Raw genomic sequence first — 24,365 nt, 5'->3', positions numbered from 1 at the left:
CCAGGCCCTTGCGCCTTCGATGTCGACCTGCGCCATCCCCTCTGCGCCCTACCAATAGAGATGCTTCTACTTTAGCCCTCCCGATGCGTCGCGAACGGAGCACCGCGCTGACACCTTGAAGCTCGGCTCGGCTCGGCTCGCAATCAGTCATCGACGACCTCGACCCACCTCCTGACGATGAGGGCTTCGACCTCGGATCTCCTTACCCTCATCCTCTCGCCCTTGCGCAGCGAGATGCTGCCCGTGTCGGTCTGGACGTCGCGGGCATCCCTGAGTGCGACGACGGTGACGAGCAGGTCGAGCGGTGGGCTCCACTCGCCCGCGGCGCCCGCGATTCCCGCGTCCTCCCTGCCGTTGCGCTCGAGGGGCGCCATGAGGTCGAGGACGTCGAGGAACTCGCCCTTGTACGCGTTGACCAGGTCGCGGTACTTTTTGGCGTACTCGACTTCCGAGGCGGCCAGCTTGTCCCTGGTGCCGTCGTCGTCGAGCGTCTGCGAGAGGTTGCCGCCATTCTTCCACAGCTGCGTCTGCAGCGAGTCGAGCCGCGATGCGTGGTAGGCCAGCAGGCACCGCTTGTTGCGGTGCGCCGAGAGGTGGTGCGTCACCAGCTGCGCCGCCACCGAGGGATCGGACGAGTCCGAAGTCGAAACGAGGTCGGTGAGGTGCGCGTGCAGCTGCCGCGTCTCGAGCAAGATCAGGCGGGTGAGCTCATCGCTGATGGAGCAGGGGGGGCGACAAAGGAGCAAAGGTGGAACAGGAGGTCAGCAGCCGGGTCGGAGCCGATCCGGTGGATGAGGAAGCCAGCTCCTTGTACGCGTACGGGTCGTCGGTCCGGGGCCCTCCCGGGGCCCTCCCGCCGCTCTGTCGGCGTCTGCCGATGTGGTGTCGGGACAGCCCGTCGGATGCACCGACGGCGCCGAGGGTCGAGGCAGGCGGACAATCGAGGCCCGCGAAGTTCGATGACGGGTGGCCACAACGATGACGGGCCCGGAACTTCGATCGATGCTGCACGAAGACGACGAGGGAGGTGCCTGGGACTCACTTGTAAGGGCGTATTGACCCGAGCATCTGCGCCGCCTTTGCCTCGGCAATGAGCTTGTTGGCCTGGTCCCCGAACATGTTGATGGGGCCAAGGACCGAGGTTCCTGGTCGGCGGGCGCGCTGGCTTAGTCTGCTTGGGTGAGTGTAGGCGCTGCGTCAGGCGGGAGCGAGCCGTGCAGTGCAAAGGGAAGTCGAGGGGGAGGGCGTGAGGAGGTTGTCGGAAGAGGCCCCGCTCGCGGTGGTGGGCGGTTGTGGTGGTGAAGAGGGATCGCAGAGCTGCGGGAGGATCAAGCAGGCTGGCTGGCTTCCAGGCTGGACCCTGAGCGCCTTGACCCTCCACCTCGGCCGACCCGACCGACGCGCGATATCAGCTCGAGGCTCGCGACGCGCAGCCTGGCCTGCCTGCCTTCCCGAGGCCTGGCTGGCGCAGTGTTGGATAGGGGGTCCGTCATCACCATCATGTCTCAATGGACGGGTCGCCACCATTCCCCTCGGCACAGCATCCGAAGCCATTGTCGCCATCCCCGTGCCACAGCTGCAGACTGCGTACGCTGAGCATGTGCAGTACGCCCGGCGTCGCCCTTCCCTCTCTTGCCCTCCCCGTCATCGCAGCCAGGATTCATCGCAGAGCTACCGGTAGCCTACTGCCCGCGCCCCTCTCGCCGCTACATTCCGGGAAAGCAGCAGCTGCCTTCTTTGCAGCAGCCACATTGTCCACTGGCCCAAGTCATCCATTACGCAAACTGGCGCTGCTCGCCTTGGTCGCCGCTCCCTGGACCCAGTGCCTGGCTGGCACCGGCTCGCTTCAACCAGGGCAAGTAGCTCCGACCCACGATCCGGACCTCGAAGCTCCCGCACCAGCCCAAGATGGTCCATCCATAGCGCGGCCGGTCCGCCCTGGCTGGCCCCACGTCTCCATTCCTGCGGCGCAGATGCACAAGCCCGAGAGATCGACATTGCAGCGGCCGCAGCCAGGCGTCCCACGGCACCACGCACTCGTCGCCCAGCCTCGCCCGCAGGCGCCTCAGGATGATTCGGCTCAGTCGACCAGGCAGCGCCGGGATCGATGTTGAAACCCGCGCCGCGCACTGGGACCTGGTCGGCCCGTCATCCTCGCGCCCGACCCTCTGCCTCATTCCTCCCGTCGTCGCCGCACAGCCAGGGTGCAGAATCTACGAACGCCACGATGGTCCCATGCCATGGAAGAGGGCGACCTCGCTGGGCTCCGCCCCCCGTCCCGACCAGTCCAGCCCCACGGCACATGTCACGCCCCTGACGGCATTTGGACCGTCAGCCTCTCGGACTCGCCTTGCCAGCTTCATCATCCCTGCAGATTCTACGGCCGGTCGATCGGCCTGGGCCCTTTCGGCGTCCAGCGTGAACATCGCCTCGAACGTCTCTGGCAGGATTCTGGCAAGTTGCGCCAAGCGGTCCGACCAGAATCTCTCTTCTGCAACCGACGGCTACGGAGCCCTCGCCGCCAAGCAAGGAGAGCCGACGGGGCGAGCGGTGGGCGCAGCTCCGCCTGCCCGTCCTCCTGGCGGAGCAGCTCTCGACGCGCCCGCGAGCCGTCGGGCCCTCCAAGGCCTAGCGGTCGACGTTGGTCGTCCTCGACCAAAACACTCTCGCCGCCCGCACAAGATACAAAAGGCAGCCGTGGTGGTGTACGGCCTTCCTTCTTGCTCCCATCATCTGCCACTCCACTCTCCACTCCACTCTTCTCTTCTCCCCCTGCCTTGCCACTCTCTCTTAGACTCCCTACTCTCCCCCATCTCCCCATCTCGTTGCTACCCTTCACCTTCTCTTTCCCACCAGCCCCCAACCCAAAACAACCACAATGCGCGTCACTCCCTTCGTCGTTGCCGCTGCCGTCGCCGCCACCTCGGTGAGCGCCGCTCCCGTCACCAAGGAGCACCAGGAGGTCAAGCGCGACCACATCCACGTCGTCCGTGCGATCCCCGACGCGCGCCACATCACCAGGATTGTCCACGACAAGATCCACACGACCAAGATGCACCACGACAAGGTCCACACCACCAAGATGTACCACGACAAGAAGCACACCACCAAGATCTGCCACGACAAGAAGCACACCACCAAGGTCTACCACGACAAGGACCACGTCGTCAAGCCGGTGGCCAAGCCCGTCGAGGAGCACGAGGACAAGATCGAGAACCACGCCCAGTTTGTCCCCATCCAGGGCACCATCGCTGGTCTCTCGGGCGTGAGCAACTCGGCCACCGCCCGCCGCGGCATCGACAACGCCTCGCAGTTTGTGCCGATCCAGGCCACCCTCGCCGGTCTGGCCGGCGTCGCCAACGAGGCCAACGCTCGCCGCGGCATCGACAATGCCTCGCAGTTCGTCCCGATCCAGGCCACCCTCGCCGGTCTGGCCGGCGTCGCCAACGAGGCCAACGCCCGCCGCGATATCGAGAACCACGCCCAGTTTGTTCCGATCCAGGCCACCGGTGCTCTGTTCTCCGGCGTCTCCAACAGCGCCACGGCCCGCCGTGACATCGAGAACCACGCCCAGTTTGTCCCCATCCAGGGCACCATCGCCGGTCTCTCGGGCGTGAGCAACTCGGCCACCGCCCGTCGTGATATCGAGAACTCGGCCCAGTTCATCCCGATCGAGGCCACCCTGGCCGCGCTCTCGGGCGTGTCCAACAGCGAGACTGCCCGTCGTGACATCGACAACCACGCAGCCTTTGTGCCCATCCAGGCCACCGGCGCCCTCCTCGCCGGCGTCTCGAACGGCATCGAGACCCGCGACATCAAGAACTCGGCCAACTTCCTCCCGATCCAGGCTACCCTCGCCGCCTTCTCCGCGGTGTCCAACAACATCGAGACCGGCACCGAGAAGACCGAGGCTCCCAAGGTTGTGGTCGTCGAGCACGAGCACGAGCACGAGCCCGTCAAGGAGGTCGAGGAGGTCATTGTCCGCAGCGTCAAGGCGCCCCTGGACCACCACCACGACTGGAAGCACGACCACGAGGAGATGGCCAAGGTGTTTAAGCACTGCAAGCTCGACGCCGCCTCCAAGGTCGAGGAGATCATGGACGACGTCTACCGCATCCTCGACCCCTACCTCCCCTGCGTCGAGGACAAGCAGGGCAACCGCGCCGGCTTCTGTGGCTCGCTCATCCCCTCGGTCCAGCCCAAGTGGCAGAACCACTACAACGTCGAGGCCAAGGAGTGGCACCACACCATCGACGAGATCAAGGAGCACTGGAAGGAGGCCAAGCACGACCGCTGCGAGAGGCTCGAGGCCGAGCTCTACGAGCACTTCCACGCCTTCCTCCCCTGCGAGGACGGTGAGGGCTACTGCCGCTCGCTCGTCCCCGACTACAAGAAGTGAAGGCGCCGATTTGGTCTATCTTGAGAGGGGCAGTCGACGACGCTAGAGTCTCGCATTACACGCGCTCGCGTTCGCCGACTGCCCGTCCCACCGGCTGTCCAGCAGGCAGGCACTCCTGTCCTTGCACCGTCGTCGTTGGCCTCGACCACCCTTCGTTCTTCTCTCCTGCCGCCCATCCGGACGTTGGCTCCCATCCTGCCCTGCCGCTCAACGTGTTTTGTTTTGTCCTTTTGCCCGCGCTTCCTTTCTTCGTCTGCACCGACGCTTCCCCTCTTTTGTCACCCACGCGCACACCGCATCCACCCCTCGTAGTCGGCGAGGCCTCTGGCTCGACCCGCCTGCAGTATACCAAAACACCACATAACACCCTCCCTAAGCCTGCGCTCGCTTGCCTGTGTGTCGTTGATCAGAGCGACTCGCTCCTCTGCTGTTTAAGGCCCGGACCTACTTCGAAGTGGTGCCAGCGAGTTTCCCGTTCCAGGGAAAAAGAAAAGGCCACGGAATATTCGTGAGGAAAAGCCCCACACGCCCCACGCTCGCACCACGCCCTTTGCAGCAGCGACGCCCAGACTCTGAACAATCTTCGACGAGCGCGGCTCGAATGACGGCAGCGTATGTTGGACGACCGCAGACATACACTTCCTGACATGGAGCAAGAGGCCCTTCCCCGGGCTTGGCTCGCGGCGGATCATGAGGGATTAAGATTGATCGTACGTTCGCCCAGAAAGCCAGCCTCCGCGGCGACTAGCGGTCGGAGCGGTTAGGCAAACAACAAACCTAGGTAGAGACGACGTTTACGTAGAAACGGTGGAAGGGGCGATGCGCTGCGAGTAGCCGCGGAGGAGGAAGGATGCGGGGGGGGATGAAGCGTAACCGGCGGAACACCCTCTTGACTCGACTCGACTGGACGCGACCCGACCCGACCTGTCTCGTGGGACAGGTCCGCCTTTTTCGCCTTTTCGCAACTCGACAGGTGCGCGTGTGCAGCGCTGTGGTGTGGAAAAGGCCGACAAGCGAGAGAGCGGGAGAGGAGGAACGCGGGGGGAAAGGTTCCTGGCATGCGGCGTGCATCCCCACCTCCTTCTCCTCACCGTCATCATGTTCCCCGCTCCCGCCTCCGCCGCCCTCGTTGATCTTTGAGAAGAGACGAGTCGACCAGGGTGTCCACATGAGGTCGACAAGTCGCCGTATAAACAGACCAGGCCCCTTCCTCCTTCCACACGATCCCCACACCTCGCTTCGCCTTGCCCCTCTCGGAAGACGAGACGGCGATGCGGGGACGGGAGGTAGAGTTGACTCCCTCGCCTTCTGGTCGTCGACGTCTCGGGTTCCTACCGCTCTGGCGAGAACGAGGCTCGTAGCATGTCATGTCCTGTACTCCTTGCCCCCTTCCCTCCTTTCCTCGTCGATGAGCCGCGTATCCCCTCTCCCGCTTTCCCCATCGGCTCTCGCAAGCCGCAAACGTTCGACCCTCCCTGGAGATACGTCTGACCTGCCTTAAACGAGCCGAGAAGCAGGTAGGCTGCGACCTTGTTTGTTGAGCGTTTCGATCCACTGGGCGGGGGCGGGGCGGAGCTAATGGCACGATACGTCGAGGATAGAGAGACAAGGACAGAGAGCGAGAGGGCGAGTTGATATAAGCATCCAGCCGCCGTCGGTCTAGACGAAGCGCCTTTGTTTGCCTCCCCACCTCTGCCCTTCGCCCCTCTTCCTCCTCCTCCCCCTCTACCCAATCCCATCCCTGTTCTCGGTCGTCGACGTCCACGCTCTCTCGATCACTCTCATTCGTTTGCATCTCATACCCCCTTGCCCAGCACCCGCCGATCGATCTCTCTGCTCACCACCGACCCACCAACGACGACCACGACATGCGCACCTTTACCGACTCTCGTACCGGCACCGTTGCGGCCCTCGTTGCCCTGCTGAGCAGCCAGGCCCAGGCTGCTCCCCTGTCTGCGAGGCAACTGTGAGTACGAGGTCCATGCTCTGCGCCTCCTACCTGTGACACTTCGAGACTGATCTCGGCCGAGCTTCCTTCACCTCCCTGTGCGCGCGCCCGCGCCACAGCGACATGGGACTCGACATGGGCGTCAACCTGGCCCCTTCGCTCGACAAGATCCTCACGCTGCCGGATCTGGCTCTGCCGACACCCACGCTGCCTTCGCTGCCGCCGCTGCCCTCGCTGCCCCTGGACGCCATCCCGGGAGCGAGCGATGTGGCCAACCTGATCCCCAACCTGCTCCCCACCCCGACGCCGGCACCCACGCCCGTGGTGGCCGCCACCTCGAGCGACGACCACCAGCTCCTCGACCCCTCGGACCCAGCAGCAAGTCTGACGAGCGTGATGCAGAAGCTCATGGCCGCCGCCCTCGCCGTGCTGCCCACCAACCTCGACTTCTTCCATAACACCCCGCTCTCGCCCGCCCCCGCCCCCGCCCCCGCGGCCGGCGCTCCGGTCGTCGAGAACCTGACACCGACGCCCGCATCGTCGTCCGGTCCGCCGCTGCCCGTTTCGCCTCCGTTTGAGGCGGCAAAGGTGTCGCCCGCCGATGCCGTCCCTGCCCCTCCCGCCCTTCCGGGTCTGCCCACCGACATCCCGCAGGCCATGGACATCGTCACGTCCATCATCGGCGGCGTCACTAGCGTCCTCACCCTGCCGAGCCTTCCCCTCCCCACCCCCACCGGCCTCGGTCTGCACCTGCCTCAGATCAACATCCCTGGCATCATGGGAGACCAGTCCACCGGCCCCTGTGTCAAGGACGACCGCGGCAACGAGGTCGGCTTCTGCACGCCCGGACAGCTCCTCCCCTCGGTCAAGGACCACGAGCAGCTCGGCGTCAATGTCTGATCGAGTCGCGGCGGGTCCTCGCACTGCCGTTCTCCCCTCTTCGTCGTTTCTCCATCGCTGGCAAGGTCCTTGCGCGCGCGTCGTCCACATTCCCCCCCCCCACTTCCTATAATGCCCGCCCCTCGCTTCCTCGTCTCTCGACTTACTTCGTTCCAGGCGTGTCAACGCCACCGCGTCTCGTGAGAGCGGGATTGTATACCCCCTCGGCGGCTTCCCGACTGGCCACGAGGCTCCGCATCGCCGCTCTCCGACCGACGCCTTCTTCTGCCGTAATGGACCTTTCGACTCTGCCACCGACCCCCTATTCGGTCCAGAGTGTGATGCGGGAGTGGCTTTTATGCATTGCGAAGTTCAACGGTAAGAGGCGGACGTCTAGCTACGCTCAAGCAGCCTTCAAGCTGCGAGGATCGAGACGAAGAAAATGGGCGGTGGATAGGCAGGGAAAGGAGGGAGGAAAGGGGGCGTCTGGGCGACCCGCTCTAGAGCTCCTGGCGCCTGGCGTTGGCGTGGCTCCTCTCCTCGGCCGTCGAGAGGTGCTTCCTGGGTCCGTGGATGGAGCGGAGGATGTGCTCGTTCTCGAGGTACGACTCGGGCAGGCTGGCGAGCTCGGAGCGCTTTCCCTTGCCAATGGCCTCGACCGAGGCCGGGTTGGGCGGGATGACGCGGGCGAGGCCGCCGTGGTAGTGCTCGAGGTTCTCGGTGAAGGTGTTGAGGCGGTCGGACCAGTTGTTGGCCCAGCTGTAGTCGGAGCCGTTGTTGAGCTTCTTGGTGATCGACTGCAGGTCGAGGTCGAGGTACTTTGCGATCCACTGGCCGATCCACGTGTTCTCGTGCGAGCCCGTGACGCTGTCGCGGCGCGAGCGGTAGGCCGAGACCTTCTTCTTGTTCTTGGACGCCAGCGGCGACTCGTGGAAGTAGAGGTTGACGTCGACGCCGCTGTGGCCCGTCGTCGACCAGCCGAGGTGGGCGCGCCAGTTGAGGATCGACGAGAGCCACACGGTCAGCGGGACGGCGGCGTCGGAGCCGAGGGCGGCCAGGTCGACGGCGCGCTGCACCTCGTCGTCCTGGACGTCGGCGACGCCGAGCGACTTGATGACGACCTCGTTCTTGATGTAGTCAAACAGGGCCGGGGTGCCGGTGGTGATGTTGTTGGCCTTCATGTACTTGCCGATCTGGCCGGCGAGGTACTCGGTCGAGTGGGTGGCGTTGAACAGCACGTCGGGGAACCAGCCGTAGAAGGCCTCCTCGTCCTCGCGCCTCTCGAGGCCGAGGGTGAGGCCGCCGCACTCGTGGTCGGCAACCGAGAAGAGGACGGTCTCGTCCTCGGCGTCCTGCTTGGCCTGCTCGTCCATCCACTCGGTGACGGCCTCGACCATCTCGTTGTAGGCGAGGATGTCGTGGACGTGGCCGATGGGGTCGTTGTTGTGGGCGGCGTGGTCGATACGGGCGCCCTCGATCATGATAAAGTAGGGCGCGTCGGCCTGGGCAAGGGCCGTGAGGGCGGTGAGGGCCATCTCCTTGAGCGAGGGCTCCTCGGTGGCGTTCCTGTCAATCTCGTACGACATGTGCGAGGCGGTGAAGAGGCCGAGCGAGGGGAAGCTGACGTTCTTGCCGCCCTGGAAGGTGTCGAACTCCATCTTGTTGGAGACGTAGGTCCAGCCCTCGGACTTGGCCTGGGCGACGAGGTCCTTGCCGTCGGTGCGGATACCGGGGCTGGTGGTGTTGGGAAGGAAGTGGCGGCGTCCTCCACCCCAGAGAATGTCGACTGAGGAGGCAGTGGGCAAGAGCAAGAACGGGACAGTAGCAGCAGGTCAGCGGACGTGCATGCGGCGGAAACCACGGAGACAGGCCAAAGAGCGAAGCGAGAAGACGAACCCTGCTTTCCGAGGAGGTAGTTGCCAATCTGCTGGTTGGCGATCTCGTCCTCGGCGTCACGGTCGTCGACGTGGGCCGAGTACGAGGCGGGGGTGGCGTGGGTGATGCGCGAGGTCGAGACGAGGGCGACGTTGTAGCCCTTGGCCTTGGCCGCCTCGAGGACGGTGCCGCAGGGCTTCTTCTCGGTGTCGACACCGATGTAGGCGTTGACCGACTTGAGGCCGCACGAGTAGGCGGTGGCGCTGGCAGCCGAGTCGGTGACGAGCGAGTCGGTGGAGCGGGTGCGGACGTTGCCGACGAGGAACTTGTCGAGGGGCAGCTCGACGGTCCAGTTGGTCTTGTCCTTGGACTGGAGGTAGGAGCGCGTGAAGGTCTCCGAGGCCGGGCCAAAGCCGTCCGAGATGAGCTGGATGACGTTGGGGCCCGAGGCGCGCTTCGAGTTCTTGCCACTGTTGGGCGCCGCCTCGATGGCGAGCGCCACGACGAGCAGCGTCGAGAGGTGCACAAAGACGCCGGAGAGCTTCATTGTGAAGGGAAAGAGGGGCGGGGAGGGGGACGGGTGGAGATGGGGGCGGAGAGCAGAAAGGGAGAGGAGGAGAGGGGCCGATGGACGAAGAGCAAGCAACGAGAAAGAAGGAGGCGTGGCTCGCTCTCGTCTTATACCGCGGCCCAGACCGAGGACCGGAGTCGCCCCCGCTAGTGCTAGTAGCTAGATCCTTCTTCTCGAGCCCCTCGCTCTCCGGGCGGTACAGGGCCGGTCCGATCCGTGGTCCGAGAAGGGCGTGGTCCAAAGAGGTCTCGGAACGCCCACAAGTGGCCGGCGAGCCCGGCTTGAGGCAGATTGGCACAAACCAAGGCTCGCCCGCTCTTCCGAAGCTTGAGTTCGAGCCACGCTAGTCACTGGTGAAGGTGGTTCTGGCTGCTCGCTTCGACACCGCGTGGATCTGTCCGAGGCAGCGCCGGATCGACGACGAGTGGCCAGGCGAGAGAGAGCAGCGGCCGAGCAGGGGTTGGGAGACCAAGGCGCGCACGACACCGCGGTCGACAGAGGGCAACGAGGCAGCGACCTCTGCTTGCGGCGGCACACGACACGAGCGAGGTCCGCTGCTGCTACAGTCACCGCTTCGCCTGAAGTACAGTACCATAATCAATGCGGGCCAAGGAGACGTGTTCCTGACTAGCACGGAGGCACCACCGTATCGCCTGCCGGGTCGCCACGAGGGGATCAAGGAGGATTGAGCGGTGGCGGGCAAAGGGGGGAAATACCGGTCGACGATCATGCCCAGGCGCGGGGGCGCAGCGAGGCGGAGCAAAGGCGGCCGCCGCGGCACATAGGCCGGTGTGCGTGGGTGCGTGCGTGGAGCAACGGATCTTCGGGATGCCATCCGCCGGCTTGGCTCACCATCCAGCGATGGCTGTCGGGCAGCAGCCGAGCAGTCGACGGGGGCACCGGTATGGCCAGGTGGCGAGTGGGCGAGCGGGCGAAGGGGATGACGGCGACCCACCTGCTGTGGTGTCAGGCAGGGTGAGCACGTTCGCCCTCTCCGTTGTTTGACATGCATATCCCCGCGCAGCCCGCAGCTCGCCCGCTACGGCTTTGCCCGCCAGACGAGACGGATGCCAGAGCGTACGTCGACGCCAGCGCTGCGCCCGCACCTTCCTACCTCCAGATCTACATCTCTCTCTTTCTCTCTCGCCGTCGAGAACCTCCATCCGACATCCCTGGAGCGACGGTCCTCGCTCAGTCTCTAGTTCGTCCGATGTTTCACAGGCAGGATCACACGCAAGCTGAGCAGATCATTGGTAGAAGGAAGAGCGGACGAGCAGTCGCACGAGACCCTCGTCTTGAGCCAAGCCTATCCGCGCCCGCCACAGTCACATACGGGGCGATCCGACGGCGCACCAAACTCAAACGCCGCCAGACGGAACGAGGCGTGCAACCATGCTGGCTGACGAACGGACGAACAGTAGACGGAAGATGGATGCTGGTGGAGCGACGACGCACGACACGACGACCGTGAGCACGTTCCCCCCCTCTCCGTCTCTCTCGGTCGACTTCCGAGCGGGGGCCGGCGGGGGGGGGGGGGGGGCAGCTGAGCTGTTTTTGGACACGTCCCCAAACCCGCCTCGCTACGACGGCCTCGCCTCGCCTCACCTCGCATCGGGAAGAACGTCGGTCAGCGCAACGCACGGCGCCCACGCCCGGCCTCGTTCGACTTGCTTGGCGGTGGGCTGCACGACCGTCGAACCGAGCTTCTTGGCGCATAAATGATTTGGCCCGGCGTGCGTGCGGGCGTTTGCCTGGCCTGGCCAGGCCTGGCCTTGCTCCCGTCGTCGTCGACCTTGGTCCGCGGCTTGCAACAGGAAGCCCCAGCTTCGCGGTTACCGAGAGCGCGTCCTTGGCCTGCCTTACCGGCCACACGGAAGGCGCACGTGCGAATCCAAAAGCCATGCGCACACCCACATCGACGGCGGCGGAGAAGACAACGTACGTCGAAGATGCATCGAGACGAACTCTTGTACGCTGCGCCGCTGGCTGGGTGAAAGGATCGGTTCGCATCGAGATGGCGTGTCCGGTCGGTCGTTGCAGGGGAGCGAAGATCTTCGCGCTTCGCGAGGGTATGGCCTTGTTCATGAAGGGAAGAAACCTGCAGACGGTTGGGCGTGGTGTCCACGTTCCTTCCTCCCTCCCTCTCCACAGCAGCAAGCAACCACACAGAGGGAAGCAAGCAAGCAAGCAAGACGGCTTGGCCCGCCTCGAGAGCAAGCAATGGAGCGGTGCCTGCCCCCTCTCGGCCGATGAGCTCGTTTCCGTCCCACCCGCCCTCGTCGACCACGCCGCAATCCACGCTCCGCCTGGTCTGCTGCTTCGCTCGACATCTTAGCTGCTTGGAGGTGACTGCCATTGCTCTCGTGCCGCTACAGCTAAGAGTTGCACATGGTACGTTGACCGCGCCGCCGAGGTTCACCGGGCCAAGCTGCTGGGCTCGACCCAAAACAGCTCGGTGAGGACGTTGAGCGTCATGATGAGGGCGTAGGTGGCCATGAGGGCGACGCCGAGCGGGCGGGTGAGGTAGAACCCGTTCATGGGCACCGCCACCAGCGTGCCGACGAGGATCATGAGCAGGCCCAGGCCCGAAACGAGGAGCGTCGGGCTGAAGTCGATGAGGTAGATGCCGTCCAGGTCGGCGTGCGACCAGGGCTGCTTGGAGCTCTCGCCCGACAGCAGCCACGTCCCCGATATGCCGATGCCCAGCAGCAGGTTGAGCAGCGGCCCGGCAAAACACGCGCTGATGGCCATGACCGGGTGGCCCAGCCGCGCAATCGTCACGTTGGCCACCAGATCGCCCAGCGAGTTGCCCACCGCAAACACCGTCAGACCCAGGATGGCGTCCGAGATGCCCACAATCAGCCCCACCGTCTGCAGGATCGACACGACCTCGTCGACAATCGTCATGATCCACATGACCGACACCAGGAAGCCCATCGAGCACCGCAGCAGCCCGACCAGCGCCACCGTGCGCTCCCGGTACCGCACCTTGCCCGCGTCCTTTTGCCGCAGCGCCACCAGCGCCAGCGCGCACACCGCCAGCCCGGCCACGGCCGCAAACGCCACCTTGACCGCCGCGTGGTCGCCGCCCGCCGACGACACAATGGCCCACACGACAAAGCTCGGCGCAAAGATGCACTGCGCCAGCGCCAGGAACCGCCGCGACGACCTGCGCAGCTCCTGCACCTCGGCCTCGTGCTCCTCGCAGGGGAGGCAGTCGTCGTCATCGCCGCCGCCGCGCGCGTCGTGGCCCTCCGAGTTCACCGCAGCAGCGCCGGCAGCAGCGCCGGGTTGCGGACGCGTCGAAGGGAACGGCACCGCCGCCGACTTGGGCCCACTCCCAAACGACAGCGGAGACCCGCCGTTCTCAGGCAGGCGGCGGAGCGCCGATGCAATGTCGAGGTCTCGCTGGCCGTGCTCGGCCCGCATCGTCCTCTCGGCCTGCTCGACCCGCTCCTCTGCGCTGCGCACGCTGCCGTCGGGCGACTGCGGCCGCAGGTTGATGATCCGCTCCTCGAATGCCTCGTCGTCCTCGTCCTGACCTTGATGGGGTCGGTCGTCGCGGTAGCGCTCCAAGGGCGACCGCGCCAGGAGGTCGACTTCGCTGCCCTCGAGCCGCAGCAGCCCGCCCTCCGCATCGCCGTTGCGCTTCTCGTCGTCGCCGTCGTCATCCGCCTCGTCGTCGACCACGGGCAGCGTCAGGTTCAGCGTCATGATCGCCGGCGCCGTGATGATGCTGATCGCCAGTCCGATCCACGACTTGTCCCGCACGTGGCGGAAGGCGGGGAAGAGCGCTCGGAGGACGACGCGCAGTCGGTAGACAATCTGTTCCGAGACGCCGCGGTGGGGACGCAGACGAACCTCGCCGGGCAGCGTCGACGTCGGCTGGCGGTCGGGTCCATCCTCGCCGTCGCCTGCCGAGATCTTGATCGAAGGGATGGAGGGCGTTTTTCGTGCCGACTTGCTCGTCTTTGCCGCGTCGGCACCGCCCTGTCGCTGGGTTTGCGCGAAGCCAGTCTGCCACTGTGGGATGCTCAGCTTGGGAAGGCTTCGACGGAGATCATCGGTGCCCAGAGTGCCGGCGCCGCCGCTGCCCCCGTGGCCCTCTAGGGGCAGCGCAGGCGACCCAAGCGGCTCGCAACCGTCGCCGGGAAGATGCTCCCGCCATGGGTCGTCGATGGTGGCCGCGGACATGTCGATCGACGGGCTCGCCTCCTGTCCCGTTTGCGCAGCACCAGCGAAGGCCTGCCCCGGATCCACGTCGGTGTCGTGCGATCGCACCAGCTTGCCGGAGCTGCCGTGGCCCGTCGCCGCCGCTGCCGTCGAGGAGGAGCCGAAGCCAGCGCCCAAGCTGGTCACTCGAGCGTGCCCTCCCCGACGGGCAGTAGCTGGGCTTGAGGCGGCACCGATGTTGCGGTCCATCGACGAGCCGCGACGGTGGGCATGGTGACGGCGGTCGGACAGGAAACGCTCCGGGTCCCAGCTCTGGAAGATCTCCATGGACCGGTCCGCCGTGGCGTCCTGACGCAGGCTGTGTACGACGTCGCGGAACTCGATGGCCGAGAGGAGCGAGTGCCTGGGCACTAGGCCGGGCCGGTTTGACGGTTGCGAGCGCGAGTTGCCCCTGGACATGGCTGCACCGGGCGTCAGGCCTCCGGGCGTCAGGGTGCCCGAGCCGTGCAGGCGATCTGGCGTGACCCAGCCATCGAGGCGTTGCTCGCCCGTCGCCGTGGCCGTGGGCGCCTCTTGGCTGCGCTCCCCCGCCCACGCGTCGAAGGGGTCAAAATCTGGCTCGTACTCGGAAGGGCTGAGGCCGCTGCGAGGGCTGCCGCCGAGACCCCCGGGCACCGAGAGGAGCTGGCTGCGTTCCACGTCGCGATGCTGCCCAGAGTGGATGCTGCTGCGGAGCGAGGATGCGTCGCCGATCGAGCTGTCGTACTCGGTGCGTGCTGCGGCGAGCATCAGCCGCTTCTGCCGCCGCCGTTCCTGCCACCAGCCGCCGAGGATGACGGTGGCCGCGTAGACGAGGTAGAGGCAGATGAGGGTGATGCACTCCGAGATCCTCAGCTTCCCATCAAAGAGGAAGATGAGGATGAGGGCGACGGCGACGGTGAAGAAGCCAACGTCGCGGCAAAAGGGCCACGGCTTGACGCGGAACGGCGCGATGAGCATCATGGACCCGGAGATGACCGAGACGATGAACGAGGCGGCGCCGACGAGTTCGCCGATGGCGAGGGAGCCGCTGCCGGTCTTCATGGCGCCAAAGGTGGAGAAGACGTCGGGCGAGCCGTTGCCAAAGGCGAGAAAGGTGACGCCGGCGGTGCTCTCGTTGAGGCCGAGCCTGGACGCAATGGTGCTGAGGTTGGGGCAGAAAAAGTCGCTGGCCACGACGCCGACCCAGCTGAAGAGGAAGAGCATCCAGCAGAGGATGATGACGAGGCACATGACGCGGAGCGCGGCGAGGCCCGGGCGCCATTTTGGCCGGTGGTGGGGCTCGCCGTCGGGAGGGTGGTCGTGGTGATCGCCGCCGTCGGTCTGGGCGGCGCCGGCGCAGTAGTAGAAGCGGAGGTAGTCGATGTGGCCGGAGGGCTCGCAGTGCTGGATGACGTGGGCGCAAATTTCCGAGGGCGGGGATGAGATGGGTATGGGATGGCACTCTGTTTGTGCGGGCGGGTCCTTGTCGTCGTCGTCGTGGGCGTGGTGGCCGTGCTGTGGCTGACTGGAGGTTGCATGGTTCTGGCTGAGGTGGAGCTGTTGGGTAGCGTAGGTGCGGGGCTGCTGGGGAGCGGCGAGGGAGGCGTCGCGCTTCCACAGCGGTGTCTGTTGGAAGGTGGCCGCGTGTCTGGGCTCGGTCTGCGAGGTGGGGGTAGTGTCCCTGAGGCGGGCGCTGCCTCTGAAGCATACGATCTGTATGACGATGAGGATGGCGAATACGAGCCAGGCATCGGCCCTGCGGGCGCCCGAGATGGCGCTGCCCCTTGCCATGTCGATGTGGTCTGCAGCAGGTGTGCGGCCGGGTCGAGGGGGTATAGGCGCGAGTGCTGTTGTGGTGGTAGAGGGCCGTAAGCTCAGGCAGGTGCAGAGCTGGACATGGTGGCAGGGCACGCGGCGAGAAGAGCAATAAGGAGAGAGGGGCGAGAAAGTGAAGGGGTTGATGATGGTGGTGGTGGTGGCGGTGGTGACGACCACGAGACTCGGGCATGGGAGGCTCGACCCTGCCTGTTGCCGTCAGGCACCGCACCGCACCGCACCGCACCGCATCGCGCTGCACCGCCCCCACAGTCAGCCAGAGGTCGGTGTCGGACTGCATTCGGACTGCATCCGAACAGATTGCGTGGGGAGGGCTATTTCGGGCGTCTTCTCGGTCTCGTCGATCTCTTCCTCGCCGTCCGCCTCTCGCTTCCACCGACGTCCATCCCGGGCCTCGTCCGATACATCGTCCTCGTTCCTCTGCGCACGCAACGTACTCCTTTTTGACAGACATAGAAGTGCAATTCCCTAGTGGTATATCGACGTGCCTTGCTAACCGTGACATGACATGGCAGGCACGAGACTGACTCGAGTGCCTCTCCTTTTGCAGAACCGACGCCCCGCCCTCCCCCCCTTTACCGCGATACAAACGACGACGACGACGACCACGATGGCCTTGGCTCGCTCTTGCGCTGGCACTCCCAGCTCTCTGGCCGGTCGCCGTAGCCCGAGTCAAACTGGAGCATCTCGGACTCCTGCTGCCGCAGCACACCGCGCTCAAACTCGAGCAACGTGTCGAGCGCCGTTGTGCAGGTGCACGCCGCGCAGCCTCCGACGTCGCTGCTCCCCGCCCCCTCAGCGGCGGCCCGGCTCGCCTCAAAGCTCCTCGACACCGGCGGCGGCGATGGCGCCAACGGCCACAGCGACATCCGCTCCCCCTTTTCGCCCAGGGACGGGTCGACGCACGCGTACGGCGGCAGCGTCATCGAGCCCCAGCGGCATACGCACGACCCAATCGTCGCCGGCCATGCGATCCGGAAGCGCTTGAGCTTCTGCCCGTCGACCGAAAGCAGCGGTCCCGCCGCCGCCGCCTTGGCCTTGTCGCCATCGCAGGCCTCGCCGTCGACGTAGTCGAGCTCCAACTCGATGCTGTGCTCGAACCGGATCGCCGCATTGTTGCCCGTCGCCGTCGAAGGTCGGATCAGGTCGTCGTCCGGCAGGCGCACCAGCGAGTCGAAGCGCAGCGGCCCGCTCAAATCGCCCGGCGTGAGGTCGTCCGACGCGCCCTCTTGGGCTCGCTCGCGCCGCAGCTTGAGCACCGACTGCCGGATGTCGTCGCGCGACAGGTCGAGGAAGCGCACCCGCTCCGGCGTCACCTCCTCGGTGTGGCCCGACTTGGACCGCCGCGAGCGCAACGTGCAGCGCTGCACCACGTACGCCCGACACGCCACCGTACGCAGCTTGGCCGGAGGACTGAGCAGCTCGAACCCCAGCCGCAGGTAGCCTCCGACCGTGAAGATGTTGGAGCGGGCGTCGAGGACGTAGGGCTGGTCGGTGCACGCGCGAATGGCGAAGGGAGGAGCGAGGTCAGTCCACGTGTCGCAACGGATCATGGCACGGCGCCACACGGCTGCTCTACTCACGCCAATGCTGTCCGAGTCTCGGGCGATGGTGCGCTCGTACCAGAGCATTTCGTTACCCGTGTCCTCCTCGCAGTCGATCAGGTACACCCGCTGTATCGGCGGCGTTCAAAGAGCGGTGAGCACAATGTCAGCACTCACCTGCGTCCCCCGGCAACATATCAGCCCCTCTCGTCCCAACCATGGGGCAAAGCACCGGCTCTCACCTTTTCCGCAGTCAGAGTCTTGGCGAACAGGCCGTGGAAGGTTGCCTTTGCCACGACCTTGATGACGTTGCGGCCGAACTTGGAGCGCTGGTAGGGCGCCGAGCAGTGGTCGACAAAGAAGCTGCGCTCGAAGCGGTACGTCTTTCTCGGCTCGAGGCCGTTGGGGTCGGCGAGGAGCTGGGCGAGGGACTCGTCAAAGTTGGCCGTCTCGTCGTGGGTGTCGTTCTGCTCGTACCTGCCCGAGGGGAACGCGATCGTCTCGCGACCGACGAGCGAGAGCGTGAGGCTCTTTAGCCTCCGCCGCCCCTGCTGCGCCGACGAGGAGGAGGAGGAGGCGGTGCGGGCATCGAGCGGCGGTACGGTGAGCTCGCACGAGGCGTAGATGATGGCCGAGTTGAGGTTGTTGGTCGCCGACGACGTCGAGGCGGCCGATGACGAGGCGAGGCCCAGGTCGGTGAGCGAGGCCTCGGCTGACGTCTTGCGCGACGGGAAGAGGTAGATGTCGCGCGCCTCGACGTTGACGCTCAGCTCGAAGGTCGCCGGCGGCGGGAGCAGAGAGGCGGTCATGGCGAATGCTGCTGCGACGAGCAAGGCTGGCGTTGGTAGAAGATGCGAGGTAGGTCCAGGCTCAGGCACAGGCTCGACTCAGCCTGTCGAGATTGAACGGTCGTAGTAGGTATGAGGATGCGGTGTGGTGGAGAGGCCGGGGATAGGGTTCGGTGTCGTCGAAAAGCGGGGGCTCCGCAGCGAGAAGGGGCCAAGGACGTCCGCCCCTCTTGTAGATATACGCCCCTACCTCCCTCCGTCGAGGCCGTACAACAACAATGCCGGTCGGCGGAAGAAGCTGTGCCGCCCTAGCTGTCGACGTGCGATACGCAATGAGTCACAGAGCCTCACCGACAAAAGCCTCCGTCCGACGGCGATACCGAACCGACCGAGCCGGCGTCGAATATGGCAAACCGACCGACGTGCTGGACGCGCGGGTGCCGCTTCGGTGTTTTCATCGGCCTTTGTTCGTGCCTGGCGCTAGCTGGCCGCCTGCCAAAAGGGTCCTCGGTCTTCCTTCGCAGACCTTCTGTACCGGAGCGAGTGAGGGAGGCCATTGACGTTTTCGGGCGTGTAGTAGCCGCAAGCGCTTGCGGTAACTGCGTGTTGTGCTGTGGCTTGGACATTGGTCGCCCCCACGTAGCCGGTGACAGGCAGCGAAGGGAAGGTCGGGGAACGTCTTCGAAGTGCATGTATCCGCGCTCGATTTGGTGTGACTCGGGGATGCGGGGGCCGCGCAGCGCGCGTATATCCACCACCGCGGCCACCACCTTGTACGATCCACGTTCTCCCCTTGCCGCGACTGACGTGGCATTCTGCGGGCCAAACTACCCCGCGACTTCCCCTTCCAGGGTGCTGCGAGCCCGGGAGTACGTGTGCGCAAAGCAAGGAATGCGCCAGCACGGATGGCTTTCACGGATGGACCTGGAGTCGACGAGTCCATGACTCGGAAGGGGTTCGCTTGAGAGCGGCATCATGGGCGGCCCTCGTGGCCAGCCCCGTTGTAATGTCCGTTGAGGCAGCAAGAGCGTCTTGGTCGGTCTTTTGTCGGGACCACGCACCGCACCGCATCACCGGGTCTGCTCGCCTGGCCGTGGTTTGACATCCCCGCATCCTCGTCATCCATCCAAGACGCGCGCAGGGTACTCGTGGACCTCGAGCGCCATCTCATCTCCGACAACTCCCAGCCCTGTTGCGTCCTCGCTGCTGCGCGAAAAAAGCCGCTGCTCCGTCCCCCTGGCCATCGGTCTTTGTGCTTCCCGTGCCCCTGTCCCATCTCGGACATGACAGCTTCCTGAAGGTCACTCACTGAGCACGCCATCATGATCCCCTTGCCTTGGTACGGTACCGACGACAGGGATCTCTGCGACGTGTCCCTGAACCCTTCCGAAGCGTTCTGCCGCCTTCCGAAGGAACGAGGCGTTGCAGGGTCGTGACTCTGAATGCCGAGCCCTGCCCATGCCCTGTTCGGCGATAAGAGACCACCCGCTGCCCCGTCTACCTGGTCGGCTGCAAACCCCGGCCAGCCATCCCTGCGAGCCGACATGGGTACATATGCCGACGAGCGGGTCGACCTCCGACTGGGCCAATCCCGCTTCCACCGTCTACCCGACCGCTTCCACCATCTTTACGCGACGCGACTGGCACCACAGTCAGGTCCTGCCCGGGCTTCACAAGGCGTTCGCCGGGAGCGACAGGTAGTATCTGGTCGTACCAATCGACAATCTCGCACCACGACAGCCCGGTGGTCATCTCAATCCCCTCTGCTTCTGGTCAAAATACTGTCCGACACGAGGGCGCAAAGAGGAACAAGTGTCAGCGGCCCTGCACATCGTCCTGCCGGCACGAAGGCGACGGCGCACACACGACCCTCACCTGATCCAAGAGATCCCAGAAGACCTCCTTGTCCTGTGGCGTAAATTTGGAAAACTCGATGTAGCCTTCGCTGTGGACGGGCCACGATCCCGTCGCCGCCTCGTGGTGTTGGCCGTACGCTGGCTGCTGTTCCGGCTGCGAAGACGTGTAGTAGTCGTCGGCCGGACGCGGTGCACCTTCGCCAGTGGCTGGATCGTAAGGCGGAGGCGGGTAGGCTGTGCCGTTCTCGTTTGCCATCCGCGGTGGTGGCGGCGGAGGGACCGCACCCCTCGTCGACGCTGCTGGCGGTGCAGCAGCGGGGATCGGGTGGGAATGGTGTCCACCAGACGAGGTCGAGGTGGCCCTCCTGACGGGCGGCGGGGCGGAGGTCCCTTGCTGCCCATGTATCCGCTGTGGGGCGGCATCCTCCTCGCCGCGCCGGCAGCAGCCGCCGCCGCCTCTTCGTCTTCGGCCGCTGCGCTGCTGCCGGGTCTACGCCTCTCGATGTCGCTGTTCCATCTCGGGTTGTCGCCCTTGAACATGTTGAGCCGGTCCTTGACTCCGATGCGGTCCGACGACGACGCCGTGCCGGCATTGGCCTCGCGCTGCGCCCGGATCTTCTTCATGGCGTCCTCGCCGAAGCTGTCGAGCTTCTGGTTGAAATTTTTGCGGTAGTCGTCCAGTCCCATCTTGGGCGGCGGGCGTCGAGGGGACGATGGGGTATGGCGGGAGTATTGTGCAGATCGATGAGGTCGTGCTCGAGCGAGTGCCTGACTGTTTGAGATGGGGATGGGGCGAGGGTGGTGATGGCTGGGATGGTGTGGGTGGGGGCGGGCAAAGGAGGGCGGGCAGGTCAGGCGGTGACGATGGCTGGCGTGGGCAACCCTCGATGTGGAGCTCGCACTGGCCAACGGCTGCCAGCTCTGGCAGATTCAACAGATCAGACGGACGGCCTTCGCCCCTCTGGTCAAGCCAGCCTAGCGTAGCCTAACTTCGACGACCGACAGCGACATCGCTCTGGAAATCATCCTCCTTCTAGATGAACTCGAGGGCCAGGGACAAGCGCAGCGCAGCACACAGCACAGGCGCGACGCGGCCTCAAAGGCTCAAAGTGCGGTCCCGGCGCGGCCATCCCGCGTGGCAGCCGCAACAGTCAGTCTGCGGCAACCTCATAACATGGTATTGCGGAAACAGGATGGCATCAGAGCGACACTCGTGCCGCAAAGCAGCAGCTCATTGAAGCTCAAAGGAAAAGCCCTGCTCCAGGAAGCCACAGAGGGGATGGATCGGGGACAGGATGCGCCAGTCAGCACTCGAACCGGCAAATGTCCCTCAACGGCCTGGGTTGCACGCCTCGCCATGACACTCACGTCCTTGATCTCGTCTGCAACAGGGGCCGGCAGGTCGTGTCGCAAGGGCAGCAAGAGGTGGTATGATGTCAGTCGAAATGCTCCGGCCCACATCATCCGAACAGCTCGAGGGCCCGGATGCTCGCATCCACTCACAATCGGCCAGCGTAATGTGGTCCTTGTAAACAGTATACCACTTCTTGAGGATGATCTGCGTAAGGTCAGGAAGAGTGGGACGTGATGATCAGCGAGGCGGCCCGACGACGAGCCACGTGCATCGACGGCAATGGTCTTCTCACCTTTTCCGGAGGGTTGCCGGTCTGCGCCGCAATCAGCTTCTTGAGGTCTCCGATCGTGTCGTCCGGGCTGCACTTGACGCGGACTGCGGGGAAGAGACGGAAGGAGGTGCACGAAGCAGCGCAGGAGATGGACAACGAGGTCAGGTCAACAGCGCGGACTCGGTCCAGAGGAGAGCCCCCCTCGCTAGTTCACGGGGCAATGCAGCGACGGCCATGCAGCGCCCATTGCCAGCTCGACATCGTGGTCCGCTCGGACCGGACCACATATTGCAAAGCGTGATCGATCTTGGAATTAGGCTAGCGGTGCCGTCGACTGTCGTAGCCACCGCAGAGCACCACCGCGCGACGGCACCATCGGGCTGCTCGAGAACGACCTCCCAGCGACGGTCTGGTGCTCACCCTTTCGTCCGAGCCTGTCGTTGGCCTGCACCTCGATGAGCGGCATATTTGCGTGTGCGATCCTTGGTTGTCCACTCGGAATGAGCTGAAGAAAGGGGTTGTAAGGAAAGGTAGGATGGTCCGATGTCGGTCGAGCGGAGAGAGGGCCGAAGAGCAACAGAGGCCGCAGGGGCAAGCGCTGGCTGCACTCTGCGCTTTGCCTCCACAAGCCCCCGCTGTCTTCGGCTCCGATCAAAGCCCGGATCGGGGTCCAGAGTTGAAATTTCCAGGCATCGGGGAACGGTCACGGCCGTCATGCCTGGTTACGTGAGCAAGTCGGGCAGCCGGCAGCCTCGCCGGCCCAAGCGAGGCTGGGGGTGACGCGCGCGCACGCCGGCTCGGCTCGGAGCCAATCAGCAGCGTGCCGTTTTGCAAAACGGCGTCGGCCAGAACAGGCGGGCAGGCAGCCAGAAAGGCCGCCCGGTCGGCCTGGACCGGAATTGCAGGCCAGCTCGCGCCTGGCTCGTCGAAATTTGTAATCCAGTCGCCAGCCGGCCCCAAGGGTTGTATTCCGCTGGCCAGCGGTGGCGGCCGGCCGTGATTACCAGAGGCAAGCGCCAATTCACAGGCCAGGCCTGGCCAGGCCAACCAGGCGGGGCCGGGGGGGATGATGGTCAATCCGGGCCCCGCCTGGCCTGGTCTGGCTCGCTCGCTCGCTGGCTGGCAGGCGGCGCTGGCTGCCCGCCCGCCTGCTCGCCTCGTCGTCGCCTTAGTTCAGCATCAAGCAGCGCCTCGCTCCGCCCCTTCCGACCCCACCCTAACCCGCCCCCAGTCTTGCTTGGCTTGCCACAAATCGCCATCCTCTTCCCGCTCTCCACACCCGACGAGCTGGATATATACACTTGACCTCCGTCACCGAGCTTCTACCAGCACTCCGTCCATCTCGACCACCACGAACCTTTGCATCACGACTCTACGCCGCACCAACAACCGCATACGCCATGTCGCTCTTTGCAGGTAATGCTCTTCGCGCCGCCGTGCGACCCGTCGCCAGCGGCAGCACCACCAGCCTCGCCCGCGCCGCCGCCTTCTCGACGACGGCGACTGCCAGGCTCGCCACCCCCACCAGCGACGACGTCGGTGCTTCGGGCAAGGCCCAGAAGCTCAAGACGTTCAAGATCTACAGGTGGAACCCGGACAAGCCTGCCGAGAAGCCCCGCCTGCAGTCCTACACCCTCGACCTCAACCAGACCGGACCCATGGTCCTTGATGCGCTCATCAAGATCAAGAATGAGGTCGACCCCTCGCTCACCTTCCGACGATCCTGCCGCGAGGGCATCTGCGGCTCGTGCGCCATGAACATCGACGGCGTCAACACACTCGCCTGCCTGTGCAGGATCGACCGCGAGAAGGAGTCCAAGATCTACCCGCTCCCTCACAGTGAGTGTCGCCCACTCGCGACCATGTCGCTGCGCCGCAACATTTGTTCGCGATTGCATGCGGTTCTTCCCGCGATGACATCGTCGGGCCTCAGTGCCGACGTTCTCTTGCTCCCAACCTTTTACTGACGACCGTTTATGCCCTCTATTCTGTCTCGCCATACACCTCTCTCCGCGCCCACAGTGTACGTCGTCAAGGACCTTGTCCCTGACCTGACGCAGTTCTACAAGCAGTACCGATCGATTGAGCCTTTCCTCAAGTCCAAGAACCCGCCGGCGCAGGGCGAGCACCTGCAGTCGCCCGAGGAGCGTCGCCGCCTCGATGGCCTGTACGAGTGCATCCTGTGCGCGTGCTGCTCGACTTCGTGCCCGTCGTACTGGTGGAACCAGGACGAGTACCTGGGGCCGGCGGTGCTGATGCAGGCCTACCGCTGGATGGCCGACAGCCGTGACGACTTTACCGAGGAGCGCAAGACGAAGCTCGAGAACACGTTCTCGCTGTACGCGTGCCGCACCATTATGAACTGCACGAGGACGTGCCCCAAGTCGCTCAACCCGGCCAAGGCCATCGCCACAATCAAGAAGGAGATGTCGACTGGCGCGCCCGCCAAGGCCACCGACCGACCCATCATGCCCGCCCAGTAGAGGCCGGCACCCGTCCTTGCGTGACCTCTAGGGTCTCGATGACGTCCCACTCTCCTGGTAGCCGTACTGCCAGCAGCCACCTCTGTATCCCTTCCCTTCATTCGCGTTTCCGTATTCCCGGCATTGTCTTTTTGTGTGGATGCAATATCTACAAAAATCCTCATAGCTGGCGAGACGTGCGAGCCTGCTCTCTGAACCGTGGGTCGCTGACATCGAGTCGGGCGATGACGATGGCGCGAGTGGGTCTGATATGAGGGAGCGAGTCTGGAACGAACGATGGCGCGCCACTCTCTGGGCCGGATCCGCGAAGGGCACAGCCAGGGCCAGGGCCTGCGAGGCTGCTTCTCCACTTTTGGCCGCTGTTGGA

At 65.0% G+C, this 24,365-nt stretch overlaps 9 protein-coding genes across 9 annotated transcripts; 3 read left to right on the top strand and 6 right to left on the bottom strand.

Moving 5' to 3' along the window:
• Positions 1-143: 143 nt before the first annotated feature.
• On the bottom strand, positions 144-1,119 carry PFL1_02806 (uncharacterized protein; the record flags this gene model as incomplete). The annotated part of the gene is made up of 2 exons (XM_007880320.1): positions 144-714; positions 1,043-1,119. The coding sequence occupies 2 exons, from the start codon at positions 1,117-1,119 to the stop codon at positions 144-146; spliced, it is 648 nt and encodes a 215-aa protein (XP_007878511.1).
• Positions 1,120-2,878: 1,759 nt separating this feature from the next.
• PFL1_02805 (uncharacterized protein) lies at positions 2,879-4,399 on the top strand (the record flags this gene model as incomplete). The annotated part of the gene is made up of 1 exon (XM_007880319.1): positions 2,879-4,399. The coding sequence occupies one exon, from the start codon at positions 2,879-2,881 to the stop codon at positions 4,397-4,399; it is 1,521 nt and encodes a 506-aa protein (XP_007878510.1).
• Positions 4,400-6,267: 1,868 nt separating this feature from the next.
• On the top strand, positions 6,268-7,247 carry PFL1_02804 (uncharacterized protein; the record flags this gene model as incomplete). The annotated part of the gene is made up of 2 exons (XM_007880318.1): positions 6,268-6,365; positions 6,467-7,247. The coding sequence occupies 2 exons, from the start codon at positions 6,268-6,270 to the stop codon at positions 7,245-7,247; spliced, it is 879 nt and encodes a 292-aa protein (XP_007878509.1).
• Positions 7,248-7,726: 479 nt separating this feature from the next.
• Positions 7,727-9,648, bottom strand: PFL1_02803 (uncharacterized protein; the record flags this gene model as incomplete). Its single annotated transcript, XM_007880317.1, has 2 exons — positions 7,727-9,012; positions 9,123-9,648. The coding sequence occupies 2 exons, from the start codon at positions 9,646-9,648 to the stop codon at positions 7,727-7,729; spliced, it is 1,812 nt and encodes a 603-aa protein (XP_007878508.1).
• Positions 9,649-12,087: 2,439 nt separating this feature from the next.
• PFL1_02802 (uncharacterized protein) lies at positions 12,088-15,657 on the bottom strand (the record flags this gene model as incomplete). Its single annotated transcript, XM_007880316.1, has 1 exon — positions 12,088-15,657. One exon carries the CDS (start codon positions 15,655-15,657, stop codon positions 12,088-12,090), a length of 3,570 nt encoding a protein of 1,189 aa, XP_007878507.1.
• Positions 15,658-16,277: 620 nt separating this feature from the next.
• On the bottom strand, positions 16,278-18,055 carry PFL1_02801 (uncharacterized protein; the record flags this gene model as incomplete). The annotated part of the gene is made up of 3 exons (XM_007880315.1): positions 16,278-17,189; positions 17,286-17,375; positions 17,489-18,055. The coding sequence occupies 3 exons, from the start codon at positions 18,053-18,055 to the stop codon at positions 16,278-16,280; spliced, it is 1,569 nt and encodes a 522-aa protein (XP_007878506.1).
• A 1,727-nt stretch (positions 18,056-19,782) lies between these two features.
• On the bottom strand, positions 19,783-20,577 carry PFL1_02800 (uncharacterized protein; the record flags this gene model as incomplete). The annotated part of the gene is made up of 3 exons (XM_007880314.1): positions 19,783-19,815; positions 19,910-20,187; positions 20,385-20,577. The coding sequence occupies 3 exons, from the start codon at positions 20,575-20,577 to the stop codon at positions 19,783-19,785; spliced, it is 504 nt and encodes a 167-aa protein (XP_007878505.1).
• A 544-nt stretch (positions 20,578-21,121) lies between these two features.
• Positions 21,122-21,981, bottom strand: PFL1_02799 (uncharacterized protein; the record flags this gene model as incomplete). The annotated part of the gene is made up of 5 exons (XM_007880313.1): positions 21,122-21,145; positions 21,259-21,272; positions 21,394-21,448; positions 21,537-21,619; positions 21,936-21,981. 5 exons carry the CDS (start codon positions 21,979-21,981, stop codon positions 21,122-21,124), a joined length of 222 nt encoding a protein of 73 aa, XP_007878504.1.
• A 934-nt stretch (positions 21,982-22,915) lies between these two features.
• On the top strand, positions 22,916-23,998 carry PFL1_02798 (uncharacterized protein; the record flags this gene model as incomplete). The annotated part of the gene is made up of 2 exons (XM_007880312.1): positions 22,916-23,354; positions 23,538-23,998. The coding sequence occupies 2 exons, from the start codon at positions 22,916-22,918 to the stop codon at positions 23,996-23,998; spliced, it is 900 nt and encodes a 299-aa protein (XP_007878503.1).
• Positions 23,999-24,365: the final 367 nt, after the last annotated feature.

The sequence above is a fragment of the Pseudozyma flocculosa genome, assembly GCF_000417875.1.
Source record: "Pseudozyma flocculosa PF-1 unplaced genomic scaffold scaffold00008, whole genome shotgun sequence".
Classification (NCBI taxonomy): domain Eukaryota; kingdom Fungi; phylum Basidiomycota; class Ustilaginomycetes; order Ustilaginales; family Ustilaginaceae; genus Pseudozyma; species Pseudozyma flocculosa.
This window is presented reverse-complemented; position numbering and strand designations above follow the sequence as displayed.